Here is a 15,836-nt window from a genome sequence, read left to right on the forward strand (position 1 = left end):
TCGCCACTGGGGAGTGCCGAGCCCTGCCACAGGAAGCCAGCCGTGCATTCGGGTTCCAGCCATTGCAGCTCAGTCCAGCAGGAGGATGGGCATCCTCAGGCTCCCGTGTGGTGTATGGGGGGCACTTCGACCCCCAGGCTGGGGGGGGCTCCGCCCAGCTCAGCTGCCACTCCAGTGCCTTCCCTGCCCACCCTGGACTGGCGCCCACCGGGGGGCCGGAGCCCTTCCTGGAGGCCCACTGCCCGGCACCCACATACTCGGACCCTGGCCGCAGCAAAAATCACAGCGTCGCTCACACCCACGGCAGCCCCGTGCGGCCAGGGTCCCTGGGTCCTCTGCTTCCTGCTGACTGAGCGGGCACACGACGCCTGGCACCGCGTCGGAAATGGCTGCGAGCCGGCGGCCGCCACTGACCGGCCAGGCAGGCTGCTGTGGGCGGAGGAGCTGGGGCAGCCCAGCGCTGCTGTCTCAGGCCCCTGACCGCGGCGGACAGCGCCCTTCTCCACGCCAGGCCAGCGCAAGCCGGGCAAGGGGATGGGGAGCAGGCAGGCGTCCCTCCAGGTGGAGGACAGGGAGCCCTCGCTGGGCGCCTGGCATTTCTCAGCCCCACCTCCCGCAGGCTCCTCCCCTCCCCAGCTGAACCTTGCACTGCCCCTGGCGAGTGCCCCCACCCCAGCTGCACCCCACGGGGCCCAGGGGACTCGGACCCGTGACCCACGAGACACAAAGCGTCCTGATATCTTTAGCACTGTGCTCAGGCGGGTGCTGTCGCGGGCTCGGGCTGGGCTGGCTCCGAGCGGACGCGGCTCTAAACCTCACGGAGGCCTCACTCCGAGGAACAGGCTGGGTGCTGCCCCACACCGGGCCGGGTCTCTGCGGAGGGGCAGGGCGGGGCGGTCGGCAGCCAGGCAGCCGGGCCGGGCGGCCGGGCTCTCAGCGCAGGGCCGCCCTTGGCCGATTCCAAGCTGTGACTGCTATTGCTGAGCAGAGATGCCCCTGACAACACAGACGTCCCTCTGCCTGTGGGAGACGCTGTAGACCCCACCCATCCACACACAGGCGCAGCGATAGCCCAGGCACCGATCTGCCTGCCTGCTGAGCCCCCCTTCCGAGCAAGGCCGAATGTCCTGGCCACCCTCTGCTCGCTGCACCTCCAGACCCACTGTCCCGCTAGCTGCTCCTTCCGGCCCTGCCCCTGCCCCCGCCCTGCCTGACCCAGCCTTGTCAACACATCAGGAGCTGTTGACCTTTGACCCGACATCACCTGGTGAGGAGAGCGCAGACACCTGCTGTGTGTGCAGCTGGGCACGGTCCAGACCGTGGGCCTGCAGGGGCCCCGGGCCCTTTGGGAGCTCTTCCAGGGGACGAGGGGTTCCAGGGTGATGAGGGGCAGCCCTGCAAAGCCACAGAAGAGGCAGGGAGTGCCCCAGCACGGTGGCTGCACCCCAGCACCCGGCTGCACCCCCTCCTGCAGTGCAGGGAAGGCTGGGCACGGCCAGGCAGGTGCTCAGTCCTGGGGGCTGCCACGCACAGCTGCTGCCCTCCCACTTCCCGCCCAGTGTCCCTGGGGGGACAGTGAGTCCAGGTGCCTCCACCCGACCTCACAGAAGGGCTGAGAAGCCTGCTGGGGGCTGCTATAGTGATGGATCCCCTCTGCCAGCCTTGGGGCGCAGCAGCCTGGAGCCCCCGGGGGAGGACCCGGCGCAGCTGAGCCTCCTGGAGGCCGTGGGCAGGCCTGGCCAGGAGGACGGCGCTCCCACTCTGGGCTGTGCGGGGCAAGCGGGACTCTCTGAACTGAGGGGCATGGAGGGGACGGTAGGGGGCGGGGGAAGGGTCTCTGCTTCAGAGATTCAGTGAGGGAGATGGGGTGAGTGTCCTCTCTGGGGCAGAGCCCGAGGCGGGGTGGGGAGGGGTCTGCCCCACTCCCTTCCCCAGCCCGGCTCCTCCAGGTTCCTCCCCCTCTGCCCAGCCCTCACCCACTCCCCCTCACCCCGTGCAGATGTCAGCCCCCAGGTTCCTGCACCCACCCCCACCCCACACCTGGCCCTTCTAAAGGACGTCACCTGCTCCCATGGGGGCCACACAGCCAGGCCCAGCCTGAGTGTGTCCCTTCCCCACCCCCACACCCAGCCACAGTCTTCCCAGAAGCAGACATGGAGTGAACTGGGGGCCACAGGGACAGGGGCAGGGGAGCGAGGAAGGCACAGAGGTTCCCGTTGCGGGGGTCAGGACGGGCTGGGCAGGGGCAGGGCTATCCTGACTAGGGAGTTGTGACCCCTTTCAGCACAGACGACCTTCCCCCACGCCCCGACACCCCACACCTGCCACCCTCTCCTGGACACTGCCTGGTGGGAGCCCATGCAGAGGCAAGAGGTCAGCACGGGGACACACGGGGAGAATGTGCCCGCCGGGGAGCCGGGGAGCCGGGGCCGGAGGTAGTCCTGGGCTCTGCCCCCGTAATAGGCGCTAAAGACAGACAGGACAGTGCCATGGCGCCCCGCGGTGGGCAGTATCCTGTGGGGACCTCGGTCCTGCCCAGCCCCACCCCACCGCTGCAGCCCTGGCCCACGCGGCCAGGCTGGTGTCCTGGTCCCCATCCTGGAGGCATCCCTGTGGCTCAGGTCTGAGAGCATGGGGATGGGGAGGCAGGCGGGCCAGCACCCTCGAGTACTGACCCACCACACCCGGTGTGCGAGTGGGACAGGAGGGACCATCAATGGGTCCCCCCACCTCCTCTCACACATACTGGAGGAGCCTGTAGACCCCTGCCCACCCCCACCCACCCCCAGGTCTTTTCCTCTCTCTGATTAATGCATCGCTGAGCACATCGTGGTATTTCAGCACGCAGCGTGTGCTGTGCCCAAGGCCAGACACAGCCCTGACCAGCAGTCACCGGTCCCCTCCAACAGCTGGCACTCGTCGGGTGGCTGTGCCCACAGGTGCGCTTGTTCCGTGGCCTGGCTGTGCACACAGGACTCCCGTGTGTCACTGCCAGACACGTGACGTGCCAGGGAGCCAGCCCGAGGGTGTGGGTCTCAGCTCGGGGCTCCGGGAGGGAGCGGCAGGGCAGGCACAGGCACAGGCAGAGCAGGGCCTGCTGAGGCGGGGGGGGGGCCCTGCTGTTAGGAAGGCCCTGGGGCTCCTGCCCTCCGTGCTGCACCCACCCCCACCCAGCTCCAAGACTGCAAAAGCGAGGGGCCCTGTGCCCCCTCCCTGCTGAGGGACAGGCAGGGACCTCTCCGTGGGGAAGCCCATGTCTCTCCACAGAGCCCAAGGGGAAGCAGGCTGAGCCGCGAGGAGAGAGCCCCACATGCACCACGGGTGGACGTCCACTCTGGGGGGGGACTTTTATTGAAAGTGGACCTGGTCCGTGAGGACTCACAAACCGATCAAGGCTGTCACACTGGGCTTGAGTCCAGTCTCCCAGGCGTCTGGAGCCCAGTGCTGACCCTGCCCCCTCCCGGAGCTCTCAGAGTCTGCAATGATTCACAGGCACTGAGTTCTGGTTGTGGTCGAATGGAATTCACAGGCGCTGAGTTCTGGCTGCGGTCGAAGCTTTTGCCCTGGCAGAGGCACGGGGCCCTTCTGGAACCACGAGCTGCAGCTTGGCGCTGGCTGCCCCTGCCCAGCTGTCACCAGCGCTGACCACACGGTGCCTCGGGCTGCATCTGTGCCATGTGGGCAGCGGCCTTCCTCCACAGGCTGGCCGGTTTCCAATCCCATTTACAGAGTTTCCATTCCAAACGACAGGTGCCCATTTGAGAGCCAGGCAAGGGGGGAGGAGCGGCGTCTGTTGGGGTCTCCTGCTCAGCTGACATGGTGGAGGAGGACTCCAGACTCTCTGAGGGTCCCCAGAGCCACAGTGAGGGTGTCCAGGGTGCCTGCCCGACCCTGGCATTAGCACCAGGTTTTGCAGGCGTGGTGCCTAACTGCGCTAGCCCCAGAGGCCAGCAGGGGGCAAACTCCCCCAAACAGCACCCTGGACAGCAGCCAGCACCGGCACAGGCGCTGCTGCGTCCAGGGTCTCCAGCCAGGCTCACGCTCTGCCCACTCTCTCTGGAATCCTTCCGAGGTGCCACGCCTGCGGTCACACAGCCAGTTGGTGGCACGAGGGGACCTGGTTAGTCCTGCAGCCTTGCACCTTCCAAGGGCCAAGGCCCTGCTACGTGCAGAGGTAGGCAACGCCGAGGCTGAGGGCCAGCAGCCCCCAGCGGGCCCTGGGGCTCCCAGCGCCGTTGCAGAGATCCGTGTTGCAGCAGGAAGCCCTGGAGTAAGCCAGGCTCTCTTGGTAGCCAGGGCAGGTGTAAGCGCAGGACTTGATAACAAACGTTCTCTGGCCAGGGGGACCTACAGAGGACAGGGTGGGGTGTTCACCGAGGCCATGACACCCACTCCTGCCCTTCAGCACATTCAGGTCTGCTGACAGCCTGCCCGGCCTCCACATCACTCCCCAGCCTTACAGGATGTACAGCAAGAGGTAACCACTATAGGGCTGGGGCTCAGAGAGTGACTAGGGCTTAGGGCTCTCAGAGACCAGAGAGTGACCAGGGCTCAGGGCTCAGTGTGCAGTCAGACTCAGGGCTCAAAGAGTGCTCATGGGTCAGGGCCCAGTGTGAGATCAAGGATCAGAGCCCAGAGAGTGACCAGAGCTCAGGGCTCAGTGTGTGATCAAGGATCAGAGCCCAGAGAGAGACCAGGGCTCAGGACTCAGTGTGCAGACTCAGGGATCAGTGTGAGATCAAGGATCAGAGCCCAGAGAGTGACCAGGGATCAGGGCTCAGTGTGCAGTCAGACTCAGGGCTCAAAGAGTGCTCATGGGTCAGGGCCCAGTGTGAGATCAAGGATCAGGGCCCAGAGAGTAACCAGGGCTCAGGGCTCAGTGTATGATCAAGGATCAGAGCCCAGAAATAGACCAGGGCTCAGGGCTCAGTGTGTGATCAAGGATCAGAGCCCAGAGAGAGACCAGGGATCAGGGCTCAGTGTGCAGACTCAGGGCTCAGTGTGTGATCAAGGATCAGGGCCCAGAGAGTGACCATGGATCAGGGCTCAGTGTGTGATCAAGGATCAGGGCCCAGAGAGTGACCATGCATCAGGGCTCAGTGTGTGATCAAGGATCAGAGCCCAGAAATAGACCAGGGATCAGGGCTCAGTGTGTGATCAAGCATCAGAGCCTAGAGAGAGACCAGGGATCAGGGCTCAGTGTGAGATCAAAGACCAGGGCCCAGAAAGTGACCAGGGCTCAGGGCTCAGTGTGCAGTCAGACTCAGGGCTCAAAGAGTGATCATGGGTCAGGGCCCAGTGTGAGATCAAGGATCAGAGCCCAGAGAGTAACCAGAGCTCAGGGCTCAGTGTGTGATCAAGGATCAGGGCCCAGAGAGTGACCAGGGCTCAGAGCTCAGTGTGAGATCAAGGATCAGAGCCCAGAAATAGACCAGGGCTCAGGGCTCAGTGTGTGATCAAGGATCAGGGCCCAGAGAGTGACCAGGTCTCAGAGCTCAGTGTGTGATCAAGGATCAGAGCCCAGAAATAGACCAGGGATCAGGGCTTAGTATGCAGACTCAGGGCTCAGTGTGAGATCAAGGATCAGAGCCCAGAGAGTGACCAGGGATCAGGGCTCAGTGTGTGATCAAAGACCAGGGCCCAGAGAGTGACCAGGGATCAGGGCTCAGTGTGTGATCAAGCATCAGAGCCCAGAGAGTGACCATGGATCAGGGCTCAGTGTGAGATCAAAGACCAGGGCCCAGAGAGTGACCAGGGCTCAGAACTCAGTGTGCAGACTCAAGGCTCAAAGAGTGCTCTTGGGTCAGGGCCCAGTGTGAGATCAAGGATCAGAGCCCAGATAGTGACCAGGGCTCAGGACTCAGTGTGCAGACTCAAGGCTCAAAGAGTGATCTTGGGTCACGGCCCGGTGTGAGATCAAGGATCAGGGCTGAGAGTGACCTGGGCTCAGGATTAGGGCTCAAGGTGTGACCAGGATCAGGGCTGAGCTTGTGACCAAGATGGGAGCTTGCTGTGTAAGCAGGGTTAAGTCTCAGTGTAGACAGGGACTCAGGGTTTGGTGTGAACAGGGATCAGAGCTGGGCCTGTGAGCAGGATTAGGGCTCAGCTGGCGAACGTCATCAGGGCTCAATGAATAGCCAGAGTCTGGGCTCTCACACCCCCTCTTTCTGCCTGATCACTTCCTGTGTGCCGGCACCACGGGGAGCCCGGCGTGTGGATGACCCCATCCACTCTCCTTAAGGACTTAGGATGGGGCAGCCACGAGGGCCAGGACAGGTGTGGCATTTGCTGAGAGCGTTGCTGGCCACGTCAGCGCCTGCTTCAGATGCAAGGCCTTCCCAGCCTCCCCCTCCACCATCAGCCCCCCGCCCGCTGGAGGCCTCAAGCACCAGCTCTGTGCACCGCCCACTGCCCCCACCCTGGGGGAGAGGTGCTTACTGTTCCATGTGGTCAGGCAGTAGCGGGTGGCGTCTTGGCAAGTGATGGGCTGGACACAGTTCCCCACCGCGGTGCACTCATGGCATCTCAGCGCCTGGGCTGAGGGAGGCGGGGCCAGGGGGTCAGAGGCCAAGCCCTGCCCCCAGCCCTGGCCTCCCACACAGCCACCCAGGTGTGCGTGTGATCTCGGAAGGCCCCAGCCCGTCCAGCCCCCACCGCTCCTCCCAGGCCCCGGGGAGGCAGCAGCACAGACCTGGCCTGTCCCTGCCTTCCGGAAGGGCCCAGCAGTGCCCAGTTTCCCCAGCAGAAAACCAAGGCTCTGGGCAGCTGGAGTTCCAGGCCACCAGGGATGCTGGGCCCCTGGGCCCCTCGCAGCCCGTGGAGGGCAGCTCCCCAGGACTGTACCAGCGCACCTGCACCTCTGCGGGAGTCAGGAGGGCAAAGAGGGGCCAGCATTGGGGTGCAGGGGTCTAAGCCACCACTTGGGACCCCCACGTCCCATATCAGAGCGCCGGTCCCAGCTCCTGCTCCTCCACTTCCAATCCAGCTCCCGGCTAACGCTCCTGGGAAGGCAGTAGGTGATGGCCCAAATGCCTGGGCCCCTGCCACCCCTGTGGAAGACCTGGTGGAGCTCCTGGCTCCTGGCTTCAGCCTGGCCCAGCCCTGGCTGTTGTGGCCATTTGGGGAGCGAAGCAGTGGGTGGAAGATTTGCCCCCATCTCTCTCTCTCACCTCTCCTTCTCCCTCTCCTTCTTCCTCTCCCTTTCCCTCTCTCTGGAGTTCTGCCTTTCAAATAAATAAATCTATTTTTTAAAAAATAGCAAAGAGGTGCAGGCAGCTCCGGGAGCCAGGTGAGGATTCAGGCTGTGGCCCTGCTCGCAGCCCCAGCCACGCTTGTGGGTGCCTGGAAGCCCTGCCTGCCTCTGCCGTCCAGGTCAGCCCAGGCCCTCAGGACAGCAGCCAGAGTCCTGATGCCCTCCGACTCACCTGGCTGTGCCAGCAGGAGCAGCGGCAGCAGCCACAGCAGCTGGGTCCTCATCCCTGGGCCGGGCCGGCGGCGGCGTTCAGTGTGGAGCACAGGTGTGCACAGGAGGAGCCCAGCTGGACTTTATAGGGCTCCAGTGGGGCCGGGCGGGGCTTCCGCGCTCACCTGCTCCCGGCCCAGCATCCACAGGTGCGTCATGCCTGAGGTATGCCCACAGCAGGACCTATCCCTGGGATCTGCCCAGCCCTGGTGCTCCAGGTCCCCCGTGAGCCACTCAGCCTTTGCTCCTGCTCCGTCCAGGGCTGGCTCTCTGTGTTTGCCGGGGCTGGACTACAGCAGCACTGGAAGCTGGGAGTCAGAGATGGCAGGTGTCGCAGGGCGGGTTCCTCCTGCATCTTCCCCCTGTATCCTCACAGGGCTACCCGACTGTGTGGGAGCAGCTGCGGGGCCGGGGACGCTGGGCTGGGGGCGGGACGGAGGCGGGAGGGGCTCTGGTTCTGTCACACAAATGAAAATGTGGAGAGCGGGAAACCTGACCTCTCTAGCTGCAAGGACCCCGGGGTGAGCTCTGGACCCCACTTTGTGGATGAGGAAACCAGGGGCCCAAGGGGAGAAGCGTCTGGCCAGGGTGAGGGCTGTCCTCCCCGAGGGGACGTGGCCTGACAGCCTCGAGGCCCCCAAGACAAGGTCCGCTTCCCTTGCCGGCTGTCACGCACCAGGGCCCAGCCACATCGATGCCCACTCGTGACTCTCCGCTCCCCAGCCTGCCACGTGTGACGCACTGGCTGGGACTCCCCGGAAAGCCCTGGAAGCTCACCATGCCCCACCCGCCCAGAGCTTGGCCAGCAGCCAGGTGCAGCCCAGCACCTCGATGCCGCCTCACCCCACCCTGCAGGCACACCTCACAGAATCCCTGCAGCCACCCCTGACCACAGCCCCTCTCCGACAGGCAGCCAAGCCTGGGGCCAGGTTTCCCTGGCAACCGTATCACTACCATGTTTGCCAAGTCAGGGGAGCAGGGGTCAGCCCTGAGCAACAGCAGAGCTGTGATAAGGACACCAGACAGCACCTTGGACAGACTCTGATGACCAGTCCCAGGGAGGAGCGTTTGTTTGGGCCGAGCTTGGTCTCTCCAGGCAACCCAGTGGGAGGGGGGACTTGCAGCCATCAGGGTGGGGCGCAGCACCAGCTGCCCCCTCCCTACCTGTCCTCTGAGGCGAGAGCCGCAGCTGTCACTCAGGACCCGAGGGGCCGGGTCCTCATCACCCACCTTGGCCACCCCAGGAGCCCACACATGGCTGCCCCAGGGTGAGAGCTGAGCGTGAGCCTCCCCTGGAAGCTGGGAGTCCTCGGTAGTGTGGGGTCTCAAAGGCAGGTGGATTTTATGAGTGCAGCTGCTGGCCAGGTGGGAGACGCATTTCTGGCGCCTTCTATTGTTTCTGCCTCCTGGGAGAAGGCTTTAAAGCGGAAGAGATGGACAGAATTGTTTCAAGAAAAGGGAGGGGAGTTATCTCCAGTGAGGAGACCACTTCAGCCTGCAGGTAGCAGCAGACGTGAGCACAGAGCAGACCATGCGAGTGCTCGGGCGCAGTAGCTCCTTTCCCTCATAGCCCCGCCTAGAGCTGCCTCTGGTGCTGCTGGTGACAGCGGTGTTGGTGACGGTGAGCATGGCAGTGGTCGTGGTGGTGGTGACAGCGGTGTTGGTGATGGTGAGCATGGCAGTGGTCGTGGTAGTGGTGATGGTGAGCATGGCAGTGGTCGTGGTGGTGGTGACAGCGGTGTTGGTGATGGTGAGCATGGCAGTGGTCGTGGTGGCGATAGTGCTGTGGGTGGTGATGATGGCAGTGGTGGTGGTGATGGTGGTGGTGGTGGTGATGGTGAACATGGCAGTGGTGGTGGTCGTGGTGGTAACAGTGACACTGATAGTGGTGTGGGTGGTGATGATGATGATGATGGCAGTGATGGTGGTGATGGTGACAATGGTGGTGGTGATGGCAGTGGTGGTGGTGATGGTAGTGAAGGTGACAATGGTGGTGGTGCTGGTGGTGGTGATGATAGTGAATGTGGTGACAATGATGGTGATGATGGTGAGAGTGGTTTGGGTAGTGATGATGATGGCAATGGTAGTGGTGGTGATGGTGGTACTGGTGACAGTGGTGTTGGTGGTGATGAGTATTGGTAGTGATGGTGTTGGTGAAGATGGTGATGATGGGTGTTGGTGGTGGTGATGGGTGATGGTATGACTAGTGGTGTTAGTGATGGTGGTGATGTGATGGTGGTGGTGGTGATGGAAGTGATGATGGTGGTGACAGTGGTGGTGGTGATGGTGACATTGGCTTAGGTAGTGATGACAATGGCAATGGTAGTGGTGGTGATGGTGGTACTGGTGGCAGTGGTTTTGGTGGTGGTGATGACAGTGATGATGGTGGTGATGGGTGTTGGTGGTGGTGATGGTGGTATTGCTGCTGATGGTGGTGGTGATGTGATGGTGTTGGTGGTGATGTGATGGTGGTGGTGGTGATGTGATGGTGGTGGTGGTGATGTGATGGTAGTGGTGGTGATGAGATGGTGGTGGTGGTATTGCTGAGGTGCTGGTGGTGATGTGATGGTGGTGGTGGGTGGTGGTGGTGGTGATGGTGGTGACAGTGGTGGTGGTGATGGTGACAGTGGTTTGGGTGGTGATGATGATGGTGGTGACAGTGGCAGCAGTGGTGACTTTGCTAGCAAACGTGGTGGCGAAGGTGGAGGAGACAGTGTTGCGGTATTTCCCGGAACAGGTCAACCCAAGTGGCAGTTAAGGCTCACCCTTCAGAATTCCACACACTTGCTCCAGCGCTAATTCACTGACCAGCTGTGGGGCGTGAATCACCTCAGTGTGCCCCACTGATGTCATCGGGGGGAGGCAATCACAGGACCCACCCAAGGTGACTGTGGCACCAAGTGAGATAACGAAGTGCTTAGCCCAGAAGGGGCACGAGCCCGCGACCCCGCCCTGGCTTCCTTCCTCACTGGTCCCAGAGAGGTCTCCAGATTCCCATGCACTCCCAGCCCTGTTCTAGCTCCGATGACCTTGCCACAAGCCACTGTTTGCCACCTCTACACACTTTCCGTGGTCCTCCTGCCCCAATGTGGGGGGCACTGCACAGCAACAGGCCCCGTCTCCTCTTGCATGGATTTCAGGGGGCACCACTGGAGCCTGTTGGCTCCGACCTCAGAGGCTCCTGCCCACAGCGTCCAACCCTGGCCACCACACCCCCACATCCTGCAGAACTGAGCACTTTGCTACCCTGCTTGCCCCGAGACCGTCCTTACCCAAACCAATGCAGAGCTGAGAAAACCCCGGCAAGCCAGACACCTCTGCGTTCCTCTGGTTCCTCTGAGCCCCGCTCACTGCCAACACCACCTTGTGCACCCTTCCTGCTGCTCAGGGTCCTGACCAGGGCACTGCCCACTGCAGACCCCCGACCACAGCCCCGCTGGCTCCTGCTGCTCCCTGCTCAAAGCCCTCCCCGAGATTCCTGGGCCAAGTGTGCTGCAGGCTTGAGGGCACTGTCCCTTTCTTGGTGACAGGGGAGCAGAGTGGCACTGACTGCTGGGTGACCTTGCACAGTTATTTCACTTCTCTGTGCCTCAGTTTCCCTCTCTGTGATGTGGATCTCATCACAGCGCCCACCACATAAAGTGTGGGACACGGGCAAACCCTCCCAGGGTAGCTGGCACGTCCAGCCCTCGTGAGAGCAGCCCCTGCCATCCCTCACCACGGCACCCCTGCCTGCCACAGACGGATGTTGAGGGTGTAAAAGGCCCACCCTCCCCCATGCCCTTGGCGGGGGTCTGGATGGGAGGGTCTTCCTGGGTCTATTGCATCCCTGGCTGGGTGGTCAGCAGCTCGGCCACATCCCCACACTCAGTTCAAAGCAGGTGGGCTTGGGACAGCCCTCTCGGGCCCCCAGGCCCAGGGTGGGCCCTCAGCATGGGGCACTGGGGTCTGCCCACCAGGGCGTGGGAGCCCCCATGTGGGGAGCCGCGGCCTTGGCCCCTGAATCACTCCAACACTCCAGTGACTCAGAGTCCCCAAAGCTGCCAAGACCCGGCCAGCCCAGTCTCCAGAGGCCAATAGCCCTCAGGCCCCGGTTGGACCCCACCCTGTTGCTCAGGCCCGGGCCCCTCCCCCAGGGCAGCACACCCAGAGGACTCTGGACCCGGTGCTGCCGCCGGCCTGGGGCACATGTGTCACGAGAAATGCCAGGGTAGGGGCCCGTCAGCGCAGCTGCTGAGATCAACTCTTCTCCCTGGGAACTCAGGGTGGGCTGGGGGTGGGGAGCGCTGCGGGCCGGAAGGTGGGAGGGACCAGGAGCGCCTCAGCCCCCAGAGCAGCACCCGCCTGAGCTGCAGACAGGCCGCACCTGCCAGTCTCCCTGTGGGACTCAGCCCTGCGCCCTGCCCCACCGCCTCCCTCTCCCAGCCCCCTCCTCCCGCCACTCCGCAGGAGGGGCCCCCAACTGTTTTCCAGGATTGCTCCCTGCGGCTGCCACCAAGCACCTGACACAACGCAGCGGTGGCGGCGGCGGGAGGGGCAGGCTCTTCACGAGAAAGAATTCAGGCGTGGGACAGAGGGCGGCGGTCAGCAAGGGGCAGGGGTAAGGTGGGACAGAGGGCGGCGGTCAGCAGGGGGGCAGGGGTACGGGCGTCGTCAGAACGGGGTGGGGGACAGAACCTGAGAGAGAGCGCCCCTCACTCAGACTGGGGACGGCGAGGCCCGTGGGTAGGTGGAGAGGGTGCACCCGGCGGGGCGGGCGGCAGAGCTGAGCGCGCAGTGGTCAGACTGCAGCTGATAAGGGAAGGGTCCAGGCCTTCCCGCCGTGCCCGCCTCCCCCTCCCCCCCAGGACAGAGGTGTGCTGAGTGTCAGTGAGTGGACTCCTCCCAGCGCTCCCTGCTCAGCGCTGTCAGACGGGGAGCCCCCTGGGCGGGCAGAGGAGCCTCCCTCGGGCGCCCGCCCTGGAGGAAGGATGTGATGGATTTATTGCTCCGTGTGGTCAGGCCGGGCCACCCGTGGGTGCTGAGAGAGGGCTGTCCGGGGAGCCTTCCCTGGGGGCGGCCGGGACCCTGTGCGTCATCGGGGTCAGGGCTGCGTCTGAGGCGGCTGCGTTCCCCTCCCCAGGCCCCTCACAGGCTGATTGCTGTTCCCACCCAACCCACTGGGGGGACACCACCCTTCCCAGCAGCACTGCGGCCAACAGGCCCGGCCTGCCCCGTGGGCTGTGCCACCCCATCCCCCAGCACCCGGCCTGCCCCGTGGGCTGTGCCACCCCATCCCCCAGCACCCGGCCTGCCCCCAGGGGCTGTGTCACCCCATCCCCCAGCACCCGGCCTGCCCCCAGGGGCTGTGCCACCCCATCCCCCAGCACCCGGCCTGCCCCCAGGGGCTGTGCCACCCCATCCCCCAGCACTCGGCCTGCCCCCAGGGGCTGTGCCACCCCATCCCCCAGCACCCGGCCTGCCCCGTGGGCTGTGCCACCCCATCCCCCAGCACCCGGCCTGCCCCGTGGGCTGTGTCACCCCATCCCCCAGCACCCGGCCTGCCCCGTGGGCTGTGCCACCCCATCCCCCAGCACCCGGCCTGCCCCCAGAGGCTGTGCCACCCCATCCCCCAGCACCCGGCCTGCCCCCAGGGGCTGTGCCACCCCCATCCCCCCAGCACCCGGCCTGCCCCGTGGGCTGTGCCACCCCATACCCCCAGCACCCGGCCTGCCCCGTGGGCTGTGCCACCCCATCCCCCCAGCACCCGGCCTGCCCCGTGGGCTGTGCCACCCCATCCCCCAGCACCCGGCCTGCCCCCAGGGGCTGTGCCACCCCATCCCCCAGCACCCGGCCTGCCCCGTGGGCTGTGCCACCCCATCCCCCAGCACCCGGCCTGCCCCGTGGGCTGTGCCACCACATCCCCCCAGCACCCGGCCTGCCCCGTGGGCTGTGCCACCCCATCCCCCAGCACCCGGCCTGCCCCGTGGGCTGTGCCACCCCATCCCCCAGCACCCGGCCTGCCCCCAGGGGCTGTGCCACCCCATCCCCCAGCACCCGGCCTGCCCCGTGGGCTGTGCCACCCCATCCCCCAGCACCCGGCCTGCCCCGTGGGCTGTGCCACCCCCATCCCCCCAGCACCCGGCCTGCCCCCTGGGGCTGTGCCACCCCATCCCCCAGCACCTGGCCTGCCCCGTGGGCTGTCACCCCATCCCCCACCCAGCGTCCAGCACTGGGATTCTCCGACTGCCACTCAGTCCCCACTACCATGTCCGTCTCCCGGGGAGACTGCCCGCTCAGTGGACATGTCAGGGCCTCCCAGGCCAGGAGCAGCCCGGGGCAGGGACAGCCCAGCTCAGAGAAGGGCACAGGTACCTGCGGTGGAGTGTGGTGAGCACTGAAGGGCGGGGCCGGCAGGTGAGAGTGGGGCGTCCAGGCCGGGCCTGTGGCTGCGGTGCCGATCATCTCCAGTTGGAGGGTATCCCCTGGGGTCTTGTGTGGCCGTGAAGGCTCCTCAGGAGACAGTCACAGCGACAGAGGCCCAGGCCGGGGCCAGGAATTCAGGTGAGCATGAGCGACGGCCCAAGGGCTCGGCCCCAGGCCAGACCCGGAGGAAGCTCCTGGCTCCCGGCTTCAGGCCAGCCCAGCGCCCTCTGTCGCGCGGCCACTTGGGGAGTGAACCAGCGGACGGAAGACCTCTCTCCTGCCTGTCAAATCAATACAAGAATCTTTTTTAAAAAAAATGCCCCCTCCTACTATCCGACCCACGTTGTTCTGGGAGACGCAGCTTCCGCACCGATGCGGGAAATGGACACGAAGCAGCCGGCCCGGCCCCTCCCTCAGCCCAGGCCTCCTGGAGGCAGCCCGACAGGATAGACTGATCAGGTCTGTGAGCGGGAGACCACACCCTCACCACGCCCCTGTGTGACCTCAGGCCCCTAGGGACCCCACCTGTGCGCCCACCTGCCAATTGGGCTACGTGGCCACGCCCCTTTGGAGGTGGACAAAGGCCTGGAGCACGGTGGGCCCGCCCGGCCCTGGACCCCTGTTCCCTGCGTGGCCTTTGCTGCCCAGGGTCCCTGCGCTCTGCCTTCACTCCGCTGAGCCGGGAGCCGCTCAGAACCAGTCGCCTGCTGCACGTGGCTCCCAGCCTGCTCTCGGCTCCGTGTGGCCTCAGCTCAATTTCCGGACTTTTCTGTCTCCATTAGACCAAGCCCTCACTCTCCTACGCATTTCCCTCACTAAATAAAAAAGCTTAAAAAAAAAAAAAAACTTACCATGCTGCCTGGTCTATTTGAGCCAGTATTCAGAATTCTTCTCTTAACCCACACTGCTTGTTGATTTCAGAAATACTGATAAGCAGGTCGGTTTCAGACCCACGCTGAGCCCAGCGGGCCAGCGGGGCTTGTCTGAGGATTCCGGACGCCGGGCAAGGCACCGGCTGCGTCCTGAGGCAGGGACGACAACCGCAGGTGGCAAGCAGCCACTGTGAGTTGTCCGCCCGGCCAGCGCCAACATGCAGCTGGCCCTGTCCTCCGGCCGCTTGGTCCCAACCCCACTTCCACTCCCTTCGAAAGCTCTCCTGCTAACCTGAGACGGATATGGCCTCGGACCCAGGACCCCCAGGCCTGACTCCCGGGCATCAGCGCTGCCAGCAGCCGGCAAGCGGCCCGGCCCACGTCTCCCGGCCGAGTGCCCTTGGCGCAGCTCCCTGTGATCCCTCGGCCGGGGGAGAGGTGGTGGCCACAGGCTGGGGTTTCCGGGACTTTCCAGGAGTTTCCAGCTTGCCCTTGAGCACCCTGCCCCCTCTGCCTCCTGCGGCAGTGTCGGTGAGGGGCGGGCCCCTCGTTCGAGGAAGGGGCTCCCACGTGCGGATCCCCTACCTGCAGGAGGCAGGCTGAGTGCCTGTGTCCCGTCCCTCTCAGGGGAGGATCCGGTCTGGAAGGGTCCTTGACGACGATTTCTCGGGGGAAACTGGGGGTCCGCAGCACTGTGACCACACCCTGGCTGACCGGGCTGCGACAGAAACGGAAGATGATAGCTCAGCGGGCTCCAGGCTCCCATGGCCATCTCCCGACGTGAGCCCCAGGGCTGAGCCACGGGCAGCCACAGGCTCACAAGCAGGGCCCCTAAAGCACCCCCGCCACCAGCGACGCCCTCGGCACGGGGACCCCGGGCCCACCCAGGCTGCGCTGCAGACGGATCAGCCTGGGCCCCCGCACCCAGCTTGCCCGTGTCTGATTCTCTAACGGCAGCCACAGGGTGAGCGGTGGCTCTGTGTGCCGTCTGGAATCCGCCTCGGCGCCGTGCGGGGAGAGGCAGCTCCCGCCATCCCTGGCCACTGCCCAGCCAGTGCTGGCCAGGGTGCAGCCTTCGGGGGGTCAGCGCCAAGCCA

The 15,836-nt window shown here is 64.7% G+C and overlaps 1 protein-coding gene across 3 annotated transcripts; it reads right to left on the reverse strand.

The window, feature by feature from the left end:
- Window positions 1-3,333: 3,333 nt before the first annotated feature.
- On the reverse strand, window positions 3,334-15,148 carry LOC100342609 (lymphocyte antigen 6D). 3 transcript variants are annotated; one of them, XM_089335808.1, is made up of 5 exons: window positions 15,032-15,148; window positions 13,817-14,148; window positions 7,425-7,919; window positions 6,439-6,537; window positions 3,334-4,347 (listed from the first exon to the last, which is right to left on the reverse strand). In XM_089335808.1, exons 3-5 carry the CDS (start codon window positions 7,474-7,476, stop codon window positions 4,163-4,165), a joined length of 336 nt encoding a protein of 111 aa, XP_089191934.1. In that variant the 5' UTR covers window positions 7,477-7,919; window positions 13,817-14,148; window positions 15,032-15,148; the 3' UTR covers window positions 3,334-4,162. The 3 variants fall into 3 exon arrangements, with proteins under 3 accessions (XP_089191934.1, XP_089191935.1, XP_069932008.1); XM_089335809.1 differs by having other exon boundaries at window positions 7,425-7,770; window positions 14,719-15,142; XM_070075907.2 differs by having other exon boundaries at window positions 14,719-15,142.
- Between the last annotated feature and the right edge of the window lie 688 nt (window positions 15,149-15,836).

This window comes from Oryctolagus cuniculus, chromosome 6, assembly GCF_051225735.1.
Source record: "Oryctolagus cuniculus isolate XC-2025 breed Fujian yellow rabbit chromosome 6, ASM5122573v1, whole genome shotgun sequence".
In the NCBI taxonomy this organism is placed as follows: domain Eukaryota; kingdom Metazoa; phylum Chordata; class Mammalia; order Lagomorpha; family Leporidae; genus Oryctolagus; species Oryctolagus cuniculus.

What these genes read in the sequence shown, in the direction of transcription:
- LOC100342609 (XM_089335808.1), bottom strand. Translation starts at nt 7,476, where the DNA reads ATGAGGACCCAGCTGCTGTGGCTGCTGCCGCTGCTCCTGCTGGCACAG. An exon ending in GCTCCTGCTGGCACAGCCAG is followed by an intron (nt 6,538 to 7,424) that starts GTGAGTCGGAGG and finishes CGCCTCCCTCAG; the next exon opens with CCCAGGCGCTGAGATGCCAT. An exon ending in CTGCCTGACCACATGGAACA is followed by an intron (nt 4,348 to 6,438) that starts GTAAGCACCTCT and finishes TGTCCTCTGTAG; the next exon opens with GTCCCCCTGGCCAGAGAACG.